This window comes from Prunus mume, linkage group LG8 (genome assembly GCF_029339155.1).
Source record: "Prunus mume cultivar Tortuosa linkage group LG8, ASM2933915v1, whole genome shotgun sequence".
Classification (NCBI taxonomy): Eukaryota; Viridiplantae; Streptophyta; class Magnoliopsida; order Rosales; family Rosaceae; genus Prunus; species Prunus mume.
In genome coordinates, this window is record NC_142705.1 from 6639645 (window position 1) to 6657193 (window position 17549).

At 38.4% G+C, this 17549-nt stretch overlaps 3 protein-coding genes across 3 annotated transcripts; 1 reads left to right on the plus strand and 2 right to left on the minus strand.

Annotated features, from left to right (window-relative positions):
• The first annotated feature begins 245 nt into the window (after positions 1-245).
• Positions 246-7216, plus strand: VPS35A (vacuolar protein sorting-associated 35A-like protein). The gene is made up of 21 exons (XM_008243828.3): positions 246-472; positions 570-666; positions 793-916; positions 1385-1570; positions 1675-1762; positions 1956-2012; positions 2110-2199; positions 2314-2436; positions 2978-3112; positions 3361-3477; positions 3653-3892; positions 3964-4029; positions 4193-4282; positions 4766-4855; positions 5188-5277; positions 5396-5464; positions 5554-5634; positions 5791-5898; positions 5978-6081; positions 6366-6479; positions 6572-7216. The coding sequence occupies exons 1-21, from the start codon at positions 380-382 to the stop codon at positions 6780-6782; spliced, it is 2373 nt and encodes a 790-aa protein (XP_008242050.2). The 5' UTR covers positions 246-379; the 3' UTR covers positions 6783-7216.
• Positions 7217-8399: 1183 nt separating this feature from the next.
• On the minus strand, positions 8400-11327 carry LOC103340408 (rac-like GTP-binding protein ARAC1). The gene is made up of 7 exons (XM_008243829.3): positions 10651-11327; positions 9792-9879; positions 9589-9698; positions 9371-9434; positions 9087-9151; positions 8928-8993; positions 8400-8842 (listed from the first exon to the last, which is right to left on the minus strand). The coding sequence occupies exons 1-7, from the start codon at positions 10747-10749 to the stop codon at positions 8741-8743; spliced, it is 594 nt and encodes a 197-aa protein (XP_008242051.1). The 5' UTR covers positions 10750-11327; the 3' UTR covers positions 8400-8740.
• Positions 11328-13620: 2293 nt separating this feature from the next.
• On the minus strand, positions 13621-16624 carry LOC103340409 (3-dehydroquinate synthase). Its single transcript, XM_008243830.3, is given in 11 exon segments — positions 13621-13899; positions 13902-13989; positions 14079-14222; positions 14313-14375; positions 14548-14579; positions 14582-14670; positions 14952-15178; positions 15271-15389; positions 15392-15437; positions 15529-15679; positions 16138-16624. Coding segments are annotated over 11 exon segments (1368 nt in total). The 5' UTR covers positions 16506-16624; the 3' UTR covers positions 13621-13858.
• Positions 16625-17549: the final 925 nt, after the last annotated feature.

Below are 17549 nucleotides of genomic sequence, written 5' to 3' on the forward strand. Positions count from 1 at the left end.
ACTCATACAATTACAAACACTATGAACACTTGTTGTAGGTACTATGGAAGGATTTCCTTTATAATTTTCAACAATCTCGAAATGATTAAGGAACTATTAACTTTACCAAGTTTACTGTTGTAATTTTAGAAAAACTCGGAGAAATAAGATTTTTGGTTAGTGAATAGTGAGCCTTTTTCCTTTCCACAACCAAAGGGCCCAAGTAAGGGATTGATAAAGATAGAAATAACCCATGAAACCGGGTCAGGATCCAATTTCACAGACAGACCCAAGCTCGACCAAATAGAATTGGACGGGCAGTTGGGGCCAAAACCAGACTGGTCAAAACGCAACTTCATAGAGAGAGAGAGAGAGAGAGACCGAGACTGAGAGAGAGAAGATGATCTCGGACGGAGTGGAAGATGAAGAGAAATGGCTGGCAGCTGGAATCGCCGGCCTTCAACAAAACGCCTTCTATATGCATCGCGCTCTGGTAACTCCAATCAATCAAATCCTTAATTCTTTGCTCTCTGATTCTAGACCTTGTTTGTTCTCCCTGAAAATTGAGTGAAGCCCTTTTTTTCCGTCAGGACTCGAACAATCTCAGAGATGCCCTCAAGTATTCAGCTCAGATGCTTTCGGAACTTCGAACCTCGAAGCTTTCCCCTCACAAATACTACGAACTCTGTAAGTACTTCTTCTCGTTGATCCAGTGAGGTTGAGATATTTTCTTGGCTTCGTTTTGCAGTTTGGGAAATGCTGAATGTGTGCTTAGTTTTTGGCTTGGTGATTTTGTGGTTTGGATGCCCTCAGATATGCGAGCGTTTGACGAATTGAGGAAATTGGAGATGTTCTTCAAGGAGGAGGCTCGGCGCGGTTGCTCCATTATCGATCTCTATGAGCTTGTGCAGCATGCTGGCAACATATTGCCCAGATTGTAAGTCTTAATTGTGTTAAAAACTCTACCTAATTGTTAATCTTCAGTTGCACATGTATCACTTACTTACTTAGTTTTTGGCTTCGGTAGTTCATTAAGAGTGCCCAGGATATGACCCTGTTTGTGAACTATGCTGCACATACCATCTTATTCACCTAATTAGCATTGTGGTCTTATTTCTTCCTGTAGTGCAATTCTGTTAGTTTAAAATCAGTTAACATGCTACAATTTAAAAAATTCACTAATACAATACTAAACCTTATACAAAGACCCACAATTAGCCGAAACTGCAATTGATGATTTGATCTAGTATCGATGTCTTTGTAATGTAGTTTTATACAAATGTGAGTTGGTTGATTTTTCCTTTCAGTTTGTTCATTTGAGTGTGTTGAATTCATCTAAAGTGAAGAATAAATCATAGCTATACCATTTCCATAGCTAATATGTGAGTTTCATGATCTCTATCAGGTATCTTCTCTGTACAGTAGGATCTGTGTACATCAAATCTAAGGAGGCTCCTGCCAAGGATGTCCTGAAAGATCTCGTGGAAATGTCTAGGGGCATTCAGAATCCTGTACGTGGGCTTTTCTTAAGGAGTTACCTTTCTCAAGTGAGTAGGGATAAATTGCCTGATATTGGTTCTGAATATGAAGGGTAAGGAAACCAGATATCATTCGTTCCTATATCATTTTTCTGTGTTAGGTAAACGTGCTTGCATTTGATTCAATTTGATTTGTCGGTATTCTTAACTTATGCAGAGATGCTGACACTGTCAAGGATGCTGTTGAGTTTGTCCTCCAAAATTTCACTGAGATGAACAAACTTTGGGTGCGGATGCAGCATCAGGTTGGTTGATACTTTTATAGAGTGCTGTCATGTTTAGACATGCATGGGTACCACAATGCTTGCATGTCATGAAGGTAAAAATATGTCATGAGGGCATGCTTTCTGGTCATGCAGGTGTTGTAGTGCTTGTGAATCATTCATACTCTTAGCTGATCCTGAGTTGAGGCTTGCTATCGGGCTTTCTGGTCTGCAGGGACCTGCCCGAGAAAAGGAGAAACGGGAGAAAGAAAGGAGCGAGCTACGTGATCTTGTAATCTCAGTAACTGATAGATGGTTGATTTCTCTCCTATAATGTTGTGCACGTATGCAGTGTACGCTTACAGAATGCTTCTCTGTTGTTCCCTTAGGTTGGTAAAAACCTGCATGTCCTCAGCCAGATAGAAGGTGTCGATCTGGAGTTATACAAGGATACGGTACTTCCGAGAGTTTTGGAGCAGGTCTGGTTGATTTCGATTTATCTTATTGGTCAATTTTTAAAAGCTTATAATGCTTGACTCTCACCTGTTAACCATAAAAGGTGGCTTCATCACTTGATTTTTTTTTTAAAACAGGTTGTCAACTGTAAAGATGAGCTTGCACAGTTTTATTTAATGGATTGCATAATTCAAGTCTTCCCGGATGAGTACCACTTGCAAACTCTTGATATATTATTGGGTGCTTGCCCCCAACTTCAGGTAGCTAACATCATGTGCACAAATTGTGTGCGATCCGTATTGTTTCTGATTCATGACACATTACCAACATAGTCAGTATTTTGTTTATACTGTACTATTTCATATCTTGCATTCATGGGGTTTTGTGCACTGATCTTTTGAAACTGAAGGTTCTTTTGTCATTTGTTGTTGTCTTGGATTTTATGCACCTTCTTCATTGTAAGAGGTTTTGACATTTTGTTATGACATGTTGCACTAATTTTTAGCTGCGTGGATAGATGCATATAATTTTTCATAACAAGAGAAGTGGAGCGTCAACTCTCCAAGAATGGATGAATGGAATGTTACATTCACGTTCTGCTTTCATTTAATAAATCAGTTAATAATTGGGCTAATAGTTTATGGACTTCATTTGGGTATACTCTTAATTTAGAATTTTTTTTGCCTGTGTTTGAAATTTGCTTTGAGAATGTTCTCAGATTATGTATATTTTGTGGATTTACATTCATCATCGTTTTTTTAACTTATTTCTCCTCTGATTGTTGGACTTTCCTTTTTATAGCCATCTGTTGATATCAAGACAGTTCTATCCCAATTAATGGAAAGACTCTCAAATTATGCTGCTTCAAGTACAGAAGTGTTGCCTGAGTTTTTACAAGTAGAAGCTTTTTCCAAACTGAGCAACGCTATTGGAAAGGTAAAGCTTGTGTGTAGGAAGTTGGCAATTAAATACAGGGCTTGTGTTATTCTTTAATTATCTTTTTTTCTTATCTACTGTCACCAAGTGGTTGCACATGGACTCCGCAAGCTTTTGTGAACTTCTTGTTCTTCTGCAGGATAAGGCGTTCGTTTTACATATAAACTGTCTTGATATTTGTGTTTACGAGCATCTCTTTGTGTATTTATTTGCAGTCATATTGATACCTAAATAATATGCCAATGCAGGTGATTGAAGCACAAGTTGACATGCCTATCATAGGTGTTGTAACTTTATATTCATCTCTTCTTAAATTCACCCTCCATGTGCACCCTGATCGACTCGATTATGCTGATCAAGTGTTGGTATGTTCCCTTTACGAACTGTTTTAACATATGCATCCTTAGATCTATCTTCTGTGTATATCCTGCTGTTTTGTAAATTGATCAATGGGTTATTTATTATGAGCACTTGTTTAGATATTGTTGTATAGAAAGGTCAGCACATATGTAATTTGTTCCATTTTTGTTTTCTTTTCAGGGATCATTTGTTAAGAAACTCTCTGGAAAAGGGAAAATTGAAGACAGCAGGGCTACAAAACAAGTGGTTGCTCTTTTAAGTGCTCCACTTGAGAAATACAATGATATTGTCACTGCTTTGAAGCTTTCAAATTATCCACGTGTTCTAGGATTCCTTGATAGCGGAACAAATAAAGTCATGGCTACTGTTATAATTCAAAGCATTATGAAAAATACGACTCATGTTTTAACTGCTGAGAAGGTATGCCTTTACATTGTTTGCCCTTCTCTCTGAGTTTACTTCTTAATGACATTGAAAGCTATGTTTTACAGGTTGAGGCATTGTTTGAATTGATAAAAGGACTTATTGAGGATTTGGATGGAACTCCTGATGATGAGGTGATTTCTATATATGTTATTGGTCATACATTTGTTGATGATACAAAAGCTCCTCTTTAGGCTTCTACAATATTCTCCTCTGATTTTAAGCCGGGATATCCAATTATTTCTTATGTCAATCCACACGCTTTGGATGTGAACATATCTTTTCTCTCAATTCTAGGTTGATGAAGAGGATTTCAAGGAGGAGCAAAATTCAGTTGCACGACTTATTCAAATGTTCTCTAATGATGATTCTGAAGAGATGTTCAAGGTATTTGATTTGTTGAGCATAATATTCATGTGCCTCTTTCATATGTTTGCATAGCTTCTGTTTTTTACTCTTATGATACATGATCTTCTGTTGAGGTTATCCCAATGAAAGGGATGTGTATTAATTCTTGGAGTCTTCCTGAGTTATATCCTTCTCCTTATGTTTTAATAGTTTTCTCATCTTTCTGTGCTAGTATACGGAAAATGTTACAAGAGCTACCATTTTTGCATTTTGAACTGATGTGACAGTTGAGTTGTCGTGCCTTGATTTCATGCCACCTCACTTCTGCTTGTGGGATATTTGTCTTATATTGATGGAAGATGTCACATTATCACTCATGGGCAATTTAGTTGGTATATAGATTATAGAAATTGTAGTAGATGCAGATTACTCTGTGTATTGATTCTTCTTTCAAGGGATCTTACATGAATAGGAGCACCATTCATCCCTGATGTTTGCCATAATCGTTGTACTGAATTGCAGATCATATGTACTGTGAAGAAGCACATCCTTACTGGAGGACCAAAGCGTCTACCTTTTACTGTCCCTCCCCTAGTTTTCTCTTCTCTAAAGGTATCCTTCTGTCTACCTTATCATGTAACAGTTGGATGTGCTATATTTTTATGTTAGTAAGCTTTTTGATTTTTGAGTCTATTTGTTGAAATTTCAAGAATAGGTATGGTGCAATTATTGTTGTGGCATCATAGCTTGGTCTCAAATTCTGGTTTCTGTCATTATTTTGTGGATCAATCGTATAATTCTTTGACAAGTGAGAGGTGGCTGCCCTTTCTGCCCCTCCTTTCTACTCGAGAGTAGAGTTTTGAGTAACCTGTTCTTCATGGAATTATGATCTGTTTCTTTTGGCCACTCTCCATCTGCATTGTATATGATTTATCTGTCTGCAGTTGGTTAGGAAATTGCAAGCCCAGGATGAGAATCCTTTTGGAGATGAAGCATCAACCACACCAAAGAAACTTTTTCAGCTCTTGACTCAGGTAAATTGTTAGTGAAAGCTTTCAGAAGGCTCGCATTTTTGTATATCCAGAAACAGTTTTGAGCTTAGACCTCTGATATTTCTAGCTATGGGATAACACTTCTGGTTTATTACTTCAGATTATTGAGGCTCTGTTGAATGTTCCAGCACCTGAACTGGCATTACGGTTATACTTGCAATGTGCGGAGGTACATTGAAATGTTTGGTTTATAAATAAAGTGGACGACCTAACCAATGTTATCCCTAATTGAAATGCCTCTTATTTTTCATCAATTAGGCTGCAAATGACTGTGATTTGGAACCTGTTGCATATGAATTCTTCACCCAAGCATATATTCTTTACGAAGAAGAAATTTCAGTAAGTTTCCCCCTTTTGCTTGGGAGCTAATCCTATTTGGCAGCGTTATACCTTGTTCCATTTGTTTCTCAATGGAACACTGGATTGTATCTTCTCTTTCCTTTTTGAACACTGAATTATATCTAATCTGTCTTGTTTGCAATTTTGCTTTAATAGGATTCAAAAGCACAGGTGACTGCAATTCATTTGATTATTGGGACTCTCCAGAGGATGCATGTATTTGGTGTTGAGAACAGGGATACTTTAACTCACAAAGCCACAGGGGTAATCCTAATTTCATTAGCTCTAGATCTGTCTGTCCTTTTCTTCTGAAAATCTATCTTAATGCGTCTTCTTTGATCAGTATTCGGCGAAGCTTTTAAAGAAGCCTGATCAGTGCCGAGCTGTTTATGCTTGCTCGCATCTCTTCTGGGTTGATGATCAAGAAAACATGAAGGATGGAGAAAGGTGCTTGTCTCTCTCTCTTCTTTTCGACTGTTGGAGTGCTTTTTATCTTTTCCTTTTTTAAGCTTGAACACTTCAAAGATAATAAGTACTAGATTATCGCTATCATTTATTTGGGTGTCTGAAGGACATTTAGGAGTTAAAATGGAAAAAGATGGGAAGTGAAGGGATGATTTCCAATTATAAAAATCTTACTGGAGCCGTTCCTGGTTTATACCATGAAAATGCCCTTTCCCTTGTTTGGTTATAATTCATTTCGTCATCTCTTGTACAAAATTTCTATCCAGGGTACTGATTTGCCTAAAGCGAGCTTTAAGAATCGCAAATGCTGCCCAACAGATGTCCAATGCAACTCGGGGTAGCACCGGCTCAGTGGCGCTCTTTGTTGAAATACTGAACAAGTAATAGTTACTGAAGGGATTGTACCAAGCCTCATTTCTGTATCTTCTATTATACTAGTGAAAGAGAAGGCCTTACTTTATATTGTTTTCAGGTACCTTTATTTCTTGGAGAAGGGGAACCCACAGATAACTGTTGATTCAGTCCAAAGCCTGATTGAATTGATCACAACTGAACTGCATAGCGACTCGACCTCACCAGAGCCGGCTACAGATGCTTTCTTTGCCAGCACACTGCGGTACATCCAGTTCCAGAAGCAGAAAGGTGGCGCAGTTGGTGAAAGATACGAGTCCATCAAGGTGTGACCTGCTCAACGACCAGATGCCGAAGAATATTTGTTATTAATGTGAGAGCTGCAGATAAGTAAACCCTTGGTGTGGAGGCTGCGAACTGATTTCCTTCTTTTTGACTGTTTTGTTTCGTTGAGACCCGAGAGAATCAGATTGTATGCTTTATCCCTGATGTTGAATTGGCTCCCATGGCTACCAGACCAGTGGGGTCCACTCCAGTGGGTCCAATAGGATATTTACTCTGGTTCAATGGTCATTCGCCTAGGAAGTCTCTTTGTATACTGATTTCGTTACTACAATAGTACAATGTACAACATATATTTGATTAGCCAGCCCTACGTTATTTTTACTCGACTTAGATTAGAGCAGACCCAATCACATCTCTCTTTTATGTGTTCTATCTCTTACAATGAGTATACTTATTCACGACCTTTTTTCTTCTTCTTCAATTTAAAGTTCGTTGGCCTTGTTTTTCCAGTATGATTCGTGCAATTGTTTCTTGTAAAGATTGAACAACAAAGGTGATTTCTGATTGAGTGCCGAAGACGACTCCCTAAACTTATTTATAGTTTGGACTTTCAAACTCCTCCTTCCTCTCCCACTTGATCCCTCGCTCTCTCCACTCATTAGATCAATGGTTGCAGCGTTGCCATGGAACCATGGTGGGAATGTTGCAGGGTCATGACCAATTGGACCATGGCTTTGGTTCATGAGGGTTGGGAGATCTTATAAGTTATGCCATTCCCATCCCGGCCGAGTTCCTTGACATTGGGCAATGGAAAGCTAATTTTGATGTTATGAGCTCGAATTTACTTGTTTTCAATTGCTCTTTTGGTGGTTTGTTCCTTATTTTTTTGTTTAATATTTGAAAGTACGAACTTTACCGCCTCTCTTTTTTCCCGCTTGTTAATCTCCAAAATAATCACTTATATATATAAAATATATATATATATCGTCTTACAATTGGTCCCCTAGAGCAAAAGCATTCACAGTGGAGGAGTGTATATAGGGGTGTATGTTAAATATACACCCCAAGTCACCAGAATCGTTTTCAATGGGGAGATGTAAATGGATGTAAATATACATCACCACCATGAAAATGTAAAATAAAATGTATATTTACATATATTTTTACATCCCTTGCAGGCGGGATCCACCTGAGGAAAGAAAAGAAAAATGAAGAAAAGTCACATAAAATACTAGGACCCACGGCTACACCCCCGAATTTACATCTCCCACTGGAGCAAGAAACATATTTACACTCCCCGGAGGTGTAAAGAGGATGTAAAAATGACTTTACACCCCCGAATTTACACCCTCCCACTGTGGATGCTCTGAGGACACCCTGATGCATGCCTAAAGTCATCAGCTGCTCAAACTAGGTCACTGTGGTTTCAATAAAGAAGAAAAATCATATCTTATATTCCCATCCTAGCCGCCAATCTAGCACACGTTGCTTGTGTTAAAATCAGTTTACAATTATCCTATCTGACGAACAGATCCCTCTCTAGCATTGGTCCCTCCCCAACTCACCAATAAACTTATTAATCTATAATCTCATTCAGGACTATGTTTTGTATAAGAGGCAAACCACAAAAGTAAAAAAACCAAAACTGAAAAGACCCACAAGCCTTCAAGCACAAGAGATAGTAATAAATATAACTGTGTCCATGCAAAACAAGGTCGTTTTCCTAACTGGGAGTCCAGTCTATTAATACATATAAGAAATCAAAACCGGAGTTGAGAAAAAGTTGCCAACCATACAATTCAACAGTAAGAGATCACAACAATTCCAAGAATGCAACACCAAAACCACCTGATGCTTCACAGAGAACCATAGGATTGTCAAACAGGACAACTTACTGACTCCAACTTCTTCGGGACAAAAGGGAAAAATATTAGGGGAGAAAGGGGTGGGAGGGAGGGAATACAGGCAGATTGGCTGGTCATTATCTCTTTACACATATTTCCAATCACAATATGGAGCATGCCTTCTGCCCTTTGCCTTTCTTTTTCTTCTGCTTCGGAGGTTGAAGGACAACCCTTATTGCTGCATCGAAGACCCCTTTCACATTCTGCAGTTTGCAAGCTCAAATTTATAAATGAAAGTCCAGGCATAAAAAAGACCCCCAAGCATTATGCAATAGATAATCTAAATACCTGCTGTGTTTTTGAACTGCATTCGATATATGCTGGTGCTCCAATTAGCTTCCTGAGCTCCTCTCCCTAGAAGGGTAAAGATATAAATCTCATATATAAGAGCGAGAGAGAAAAAAAAAAAGGTGCAACACTGGGCAATACACAAGACAAGAACATTACTTGAGCTGTAGTAATTGGCACAGCACCCGGATGGTCAATAAAGAACTGCTTATCGTCCCGAAGATCTGGCTCATTAAATTTTATGACAAAAAGAAAAGTAAGAAGTGTCCTCATTATATATAATCCACAGTTAGAACGACCATTAATTAGAAAACCCTCAACGTGGCCAATAGCCCATCCCAAGATTTATCTCAAGTCGAGGAAAAAAAAGTATATTTCCAAAGTAACGGCAACTTTTTCTCCATAAGTACAGGGAATTCACATTAGAAAAGATAAACTTTTACCAAGCTTTGTTCCAACAAGAATGATCGGAACACCAGGTGCATAATGCTTCAATTCTGGGATCCACTGGAAGTGAAATCAATATATTTCAATTCGTCAACACATCATCAATTGTAAAGTCAAAAGACAATAATTATTAGCATATTATTATGTTACTCTTATGAAAGTGGTATCAGTGCTCAGACAAAAGCTGCCAGAATCTGAAATAGCATAATCTCACCTTCTTGGACACGTTTTCATAGCTCGCCTTGCTGATGAGAGAGAACGCCAGTATGAAAACATCAGCACCGCGATAACTCAAAGGTCTTAATCTATTATAGTCCTCCTGTCCTGTTGCACAGAAAACAAATTCAGACCCACAGAAAACAAATTCAGTCATACCATCCCTACTAAACAAAAACCAAAGTGATTATGCATATTTACCAGCTGTATCCCATAACCCCAGGTTAACAGTGCTTCCATTGACGACCACGTTTGCACTGAAATTGTCGAAAACAGTTGGCACGTAATCCTGTTTCCCACCACAGTGCAAAGGAAAGTCATTAACCATACAACATTATGAATAATTCTCTCATTCAACCTTAACAGTATGAAATTACAAACATTGCAAAAAAGTTTGAAAGTTAAGACACTCTAGGGAGAAAGAACTGTTGCAAAATGCCAAAAATCTGAAAGAGCTCCTATCAAACACCTTCATTCCAAATACATTACGGGCATGTGTGAAATTAAATTAACTGCAGAAAAGATCCAAAATGACATTAAAATCCACTAACTAATGAAATAAACCACTATTTTCCAACCCTTCTGAAGATTCAAAATGGAGATAGAACTCTCGAGCCTTTCTCCCTTAAAAAAAAAAAGGCAATTTGGACAAAAATTAATACAATTCCAAATATCTTTTCCCAATGTTTTCCTAAACCAATCCAGTCACGTCAATAAGATTGAGCTAAGGAAATAACATAAAGTCCCCAAGCCTCCAATTGGTCCTAGCTAAGAGCAGAAACAAAAAGAACAACAAAGAAAACACATTCAATTTTCAAAGGAAGCTAATTTGAAAAAATTCTTGCATCGAAAGGAAAAAGTCACCAATAATTCTTTGCATTTGACCTAAACTTCCCCAGGACCAAACAAAACCCAATTAAAAGCAATAAATGAATTACCAAATACATTCCACGTATCACAACAATAGAACCCTAAAATCAAATGCCAGATAAGGAAATTGAATTAAAGCACTGAGAAGAAAAAATAAAATCAAACAACGAGTTGGGGGGTCTCCACTTACGGTGGGGAAGGTGTTGCTGGTGTAGGAGATTAGCAGACAAGTCTTGCCCACAGCCCCGTCCCCAACCGTGACGCACTTTATGAACCTGGACGCGCTCATTTTGCGATTTTCGCTCTCACTTTCTCAAACAGCAAAGAAAGAAAGAAAAACCCAAGCCCCAGATCTTCAACCTGAGGACCCGATCTTCTTCTTCTTCTCCTTCCTCCTCTTCAATCACACATCTGTAAGGATCGAAATCCGGACGAATCTCAGCGAAACCCTAACCCTAATTTGACCAAATGGGGGACGAGGGAAAATTGAGAGAGAAAGAGAGAAAGAGAAAAAGATTGGGGGATTTCGAAAGAGGGGAAAATGAAAAGAGAAAAATGGGCGAGGTGTGGTTGGGGTTTGGAGTTGGAGATCAAAGAAAGAGAAAAGAGGAGGCGAGAGAACAAAAATGGCTCCTTTTTTTTGGCCGCGAATTTTTTTTTGCCGTTGAAGCGTTCGTTGGGCAACAACCCAACAATTTGTGTGAGCCTCCCTCTCTTACTCTCTCACTCTACTTTTCTGTTTTTTTCTTTCAATTTTGAGTTTTTCTTTTTCTTTTTTAACGCGTTAATCGCGAGGAAGTTCGATCCGGTTTGTTTCTGGATATCGGATCTTGACTCTCTCGGGCCGGATTTTGGTGGTGCTGTTTCGGGGGTGGAGTGGAAGGGATAATATGCTATTTCAGTCTTGGTTGGTTGTTTGTGGTGTTTTCACTGGATGACAAAAATGGATTTTTATTTCAACGTTAAATCTTCTGTGTGTGATCTAAATTTTTATCCTTTTTAATTTGAAATCGTCTCCCGATTTAAGGTAATATTGGAATGGTTGGTTCTGTCACGCGTAATTATCGGGCAATTTCTATTTATATTCAAAGTATTAGAGAGTTTGACCTGTTATGTTGTTTGTGAAGTGTTAGTATGAACCATTGATTAATAATTCTTATTTTAGTGTGTATTCTAAATACATACAATATGACAATAATGTAACACGTCAGATATCTACTAAGAAAACGTTACTTGTTTTATATTATTGATTAGCTTAGGAGGAACACTAGAGGTAGGTTGTAATGTGTGTGCTTTAAAACCTAATGCACTTAAAAGAGTTTTTAGAGTCTAATGATGTACTATAGTTTAGTATAAATCCTAAGGAGATAAGAGTGCTTTCCCAAGTGGTCCTTTGTTGTTGACCCAAACCTAATAGCATGAGTTTGTAACTAAGTAGAGCATTAAAGTGATTGGTTGCTATGTAAACCTTCCCAAGTGAGGCATACATCGGTCTTGGATTGTTCACCTTGGCATTGGCAGGTGAAGTAGCATAAAGCACACCCCCTACCCTCGAGGTTGGTAGGGTCTCCCAACCACAAAGATTGGGTAGCAACCAAACCAGAAGAAGAAAAGAAAAGGGAGTAGTCCTCTGCTTGTAGGAAAACACAACTCATTTTAGGGATGGGATAGAGTTTTTCTTTTTAAGCAAATTCGTCATGTACTAAATTGTATTAGTTGATATCTTAAGCAGTAATCAACTGCCTAATTGATGATTAATTAGTTTTTTTTCAAAAGATAGGACATGGGGTACAATTACAATTAACTCATATTTCTGACCAGAGAATTGTTTTAAAAGTGGGGCAACTAGTCTTCCTACCATACCAACAACCTTTGCTTGCCAATCAATGGTGACAGCAGAGGTGGTTGGAACTTGAAGAGTATGTTTCACATGACAACAACAACAGCAGCAACAACAACCTCATCCAGTCTCAAATACAAGAGAATTCCACGACTATATATGATAATTTCTTCAAGTACAAGACAGCTAGCCTAAGATTATGGAGGGAAAAAAAAACCCTTATGCTTTTGGTAATTTTCTTTTTAATTTTTGTTAAATCTATTTTACCCAAGTTTCATTTGCCAACTGATGTATTAACAAGAGCAGAAACAGTAAGTATAAGGGTAACTGAAGTTGACATCAAATCTAAGGACAGCTTGGCAGAAGATCTTTTCCAAGCTGTGTCCTCCCCGTTATGGAACAGTTGCATTCCCCTCCTTGAAAAGTATATTGCAGAACTTTTTTTATTTGTGGAATAAAATTGCAAGGCTGGAGAGAGAGAACAAAAACTAATAATATATATGCTGGGAAGGAAGGAGGTATTAAAAAAATGCAATGCCCATGGCTAAAACCCACATTCACAATGAGCTGCTTTAAGCATCCAAGTGACTTGTGCTCTTAGGTAGAAATTAACTGGACAGCACACATGCGCTGGGCTCTTGAATAAAAGTTGCCCGGAGTCATCCGCTGATCATGCCCACGCATGATTGTTCCTCATCCTAGCAGCAAATGCGTTGGGCTCACAAAATTTTTTTGGCATGGGCTAATCAAAATTTGGCCTCATTTTTTTTTGGTCAATGACTAGAGTTGGTTTCTAACTTTTTACACATTTTAAGGCATTTGGCCTATAGCCTATGACTAGAGATGGCCTAAGGTGGGAAAAGAAAAATTACAGCAAGTGGAAAGAAACACCCGTCATTTTCAAATTTCAGTTAGCAACCTGGTCAGCTGAAGTAAAATAGATCATGAACACGATGACACACAAATTATACAACCAAAGATCCGAGATTTTCGACACCTAATTTGACACTTTCTTGCACATCATTTTCACTTATATTCAGCACATTAGCAGTACCATGAAATACTCCGAAACATTTTCCAGTAAGTTTCCATCTTTCTCTAACCTTTGTCTTCAGGAACACTCATGAGGCAATGCAGGACCGGTGACTGCTGGAGAGAAGAGGAAGAATGCTTTATTTGCTTCTCAAGGTAGTTTCCCACAGGTTTCATTTTATCACAGGTTTGATGTGTTAAACAATGCTAGCTCCTTGTGTGTTTATGACTTGTAAGCATGCGGATCAGAGGTTAAAAAGTAAAATCGAAACATGAAGGAATGAAAAATTGTTGGAACTAGAAAAGCATGTGCATATTTTATTCGAGATATCCACAATCGAATAACGCATTGAAATAACATGATTTCCCAGAATTGAATATATTGTAAATGCAACAATTTATAACATTACAACTCGCCAAAGGCTCTTGCCAATAAATTAAAGGGAAGCCTGGGGCCATCTAAAATACAAAATGCAGGTTCAGAACGTGCGCGCATTTGGTACAACATCAACTACACGACGACGATTCAGGACTTGCAAAATGCGTTGAGTGTTTCGTCCAGGGCTTTCTATCGTAATCACCTGTGAAAACACAATTGCCCAAAGGACCTTTCAGAAGGATGAGCCTTAGTAACCCATCAGCTACCTTCTTATCAACCTGCCATACCAAAAGAAGACAGACACATTAAGAAATAAGCAAAGAAGTTATTCAGCTGCTTCAGTAATCTTACAGCCTCATCCTCTTACCGCCATTACAGATCTGAACATCTCCACTGTCACGGATTCAGGAGGGGCAATAGGTAGCTTGAACTGCTTGATAATGTTGTTAGCTCGCTTCACAAGTGATTCATCGATCCAACCAAGGCGGTATGACATGTCAACAGCCATAACCTAAACATATCACACAAGCTCTCTGAACATTGAGGAATGCTTTTGTGAGGGAACCAACAACCAAGAAATGAAAAAGTAGAGGGTGATTACCGTGCCAGCTGCAACAGCTTCCCCATGGAGCCACTGCCCATAGCCGACCCCAGTTTCTATTGCCTGAATAGACATGGCAGAACATGCAAAAGATTTAATTAGATAGACCATGTAGCAGAGTATTCCAAAATATAACAAAAGGAGAAGATCACATAATAATACAAATGCTCGCAAAACTTTCACAAAATAAAAAGAAATTAGCCTGGACAATCAAGTGTTCAAAACCAAAACTCACATGGCCAAATGTATGACCCAAATTCAGTGTAGCCTCAGTCCACTTTCCTTCTCATCCAAGGACACAACCTCAGCCTTGTTTTCACATGAGCGCTTTATAGCATAAGCCAATGCCCCTGGATCCCTGCAATGCACCAACTATACTCATCAACATAACTAATCTAAAATGCATCCTTTGCACGAACAATTAGTCATGAAGCTTCAACAGACTAGAAAAGAAAAAATGGCTAGACTACACATATTGTTAAAGGCTTAAAGTCACAAGCACTAGCTCTGACAAATTATTCTCTTGGTTTCATGTCCTGTGACATTTTTCATGTCAAATAGACCACAAATCATGAGAAATATGCAACACGGTACTGGGTCTGGAAACTTTTTCACTGTTCCTTAGTGTGAATTTTATACCTCGACATTAAAGCCTGAATATTCCTCTCCTGCCATTCAAAGAATTCTGCATCCCTAATCAGCCCGTACTTGATGACCTCAGCAAACCCTGATGCCAGTTCCCTCTCTGGCAACGTGTTTAGTGTGTCTGTGTCTATAAGCACACATTGGGGTTGGTAAAAAGCACCAATCAAGTTCTTCCCAAGAGGGTGGTTTATACCAGTTTTCCCCCCAACAGAAGAATCAACCTGCAAGTCGACCAACATAAAAATTTGATGCATGAGAAATTCTCAGATAAGTGCATGATTCATAAAGTGGAAAGAAGTAGCTAGTGACAGACCTGTGCCATAACAGTTGTTGGAATCTGAATGAAATTAACACCCCGAAGGAAAGCAGCAGCAGCAAAGCCACACATGTCACCAATCACACCACCTCCAAGGGCAACAAATGTACATCTTCGTCCAGTCTTGACTCAATAGCCTTGTCAAAAACTTTCATAAGAGTATCCTACCAGTTTAAAGAACACAGTTACTCATAATGCAACTGCCAAAAATACCACCTTATAGACTAAACTTTAAACAAGCATTTGGACACCTACCATGTTCTTATATTTCTCACCATCTGGTAAAATCACGCTCTCAACCGACACATTTGGGTTATCTCTTGTCAAAGCATCAACAACTTTATCCAAGTACAATGGCCCAACTGTGTTGTTAGTGACCACAAGAACCTTCTTTCCATGAACATGCCTATATTAAATTAATAATCAACTATAAGCACCTGGGTATCCACGAAACCAAAAGAACTAAAAACGCTTACTTTCAAAGAAAAACAAAAGCTTGCCCTTTTACTAAAGCCAATCACTCATGTAAAAATATTAAAAGTTCAAATATTAATTTCTCACTTCGTATATATTTCTCTCAGCAAATTTAAAGCGTCAGCATTAAGGGATGATAGAATCAGCATTTCTCCGAAAACTTACCATCATAGAAAGCTGCAAGCTTGCCCTGTTACTAAATCCAATCACTCCAAGTACAAATTTTTAAATTCACTAGTTTAATTTTTCATTTTCTTATACATTTCTCTCAGAAACTGAAAACATTACGAGTTCACATAATCAATCTCAACAGAATTTTAATACACACGACCTACAAAATGTTAAATTATGAGCATTTAAAACTTTTAAGAGCAAGCTAAGAATCGAAACCTCTGAAGAAGTTCGGGTTGATCGAGAAGTCCGGATCCGATGTAAATTGGGTAGCTCCGATTACCCAAATCCACGTCCACAATGGTGGGAACCACAGGACCCGTTTTACTCGGCGGTTGATCAACCACCTGCGCCGAACTCGCCATAATCCTCGACGTCGATCTCACTCGACTCGCTCTCAACGCCGAGTTCCCGCGCCGAGTCAACTCAACGGAGCTCTGCGAAACGAACGAAGACCGCAGAGAAGCGGCTTTAGAGCTCTGAACCCGAAGAGATAGCTCGGCCGAGTTGTTGGGCGTGAAGACAGAAGCTTTCAGGGTCGGCTTGGAAGAGATGGAGATAGAGAATGGGTTGGCCGTGGAAGCCATGGACTCGGGTGGGGGTTTGGGTTGGGTGGAGATAGAGGAGAGGGTGGTGATTTTGCGTCTGGTTCTGGTGTGATAAAGAAGTGGGGCATTGTGCTGTGCTGAAGAAGGAAGAAGATGTATTGTGGCGGGGTAGGTGAGTGGGAGGGAGAGATTGATTGGAGGGCGCCACGAGATGGACCGACCAGTAGCAGTAGGTCCGATTCGAGGAGTTCGCGATATGGACACTACTTATCGTGAGAAATTAAAAAATTTCGTGATAAAAACAACTTTGATCATTTTAAAAAGAGCAATGATTTCCTTACTTTATTTACACTCCTTTTTTAATTATAAAAAAAGAGTGTAAGTGGATAAAATATGAGAAAAAGAGTGGAAAAATCACCACTCTTTAAAAATAGTATTTTTGCACAATTGTAGGTTACATCAGTTGGCTAAAATCTTGTAAATAAATATATATAAAAATTTGCTTTTCATTTGATATAATTTTCTCTTATTAATGACGTAATTTGATGTGTGTCGATAAAGAACAACTTTGAACAAATAACATTTGGACCATTGCATTGCGTCACCCTTTTTATCAAATAACATTTGGATGATACAAAATGAAACTATAAGTTTGTTTGCTTTCTTATTTTTTTTAGTATAAGCGATAGTCTAAATTAAATGGGTGGAGATTTTTCAAAAATACACAACTATGATGTCGTGGAGATTTGAACTTAAAACCTTTAGTTAGCAAGTTAAGACCTTTTTTCATTGGGAAGGACCTCTTTGATAATTTCTATTTTATTTTTAGGGTTAACAATATAAAACCCCCTAAACTTTGGGAGTAATTTCAAATTCATACCCAAACTTTAAAATCTTGCAGAACAATACATGAAGTCACATAAAACATACAAATCCTCTGTTAGTAGGAGTGTTAGTAACTCTGTTAAATGTTGACGTGCAAAAATAAAGACCAATCTTTAGATGAAGTGGACTCCATTTTTATGTAAGACATTTACAACTCCAAAGTCGACATGGCAAATTGAGGATTTAGAAAATAACTAA

Coding starts and splice junctions, on each gene's coding strand:
- LOC103340408 (XM_008243829.3), bottom strand. CDS start 10,749: ATGAGCGCGTCCAGGTTCATAAAGTGCGTCACGGTTGGGGACGGGGCT. Junction 9,880..10,650: donor CCAGCAACACCTTCCCCACC/GTAAGTGGAGAC, acceptor GGTGGGAAACAG/GATTACGTGCCAACTGTTTT. Junction 9,435..9,588: donor ATGAAAACGTGTCCAAGAAG/GTGAGATTATGC, acceptor TTTCACTTCCAG/TGGATCCCAGAATTGAAGCA.
- VPS35A (XM_008243828.3), top strand. CDS start 380: ATGATCTCGGACGGAGTGGAAGATGAAGAGAAATGGCTGGCAGCTGGA. Junction 667..792: donor TCACAAATACTACGAACTCT/GTAAGTACTTCT, acceptor GGATGCCCTCAG/ATATGCGAGCGTTTGACGAA. Junction 3,893..3,963: donor ATGTTTTAACTGCTGAGAAG/GTATGCCTTTAC, acceptor TATGTTTTACAG/GTTGAGGCATTGTTTGAATT.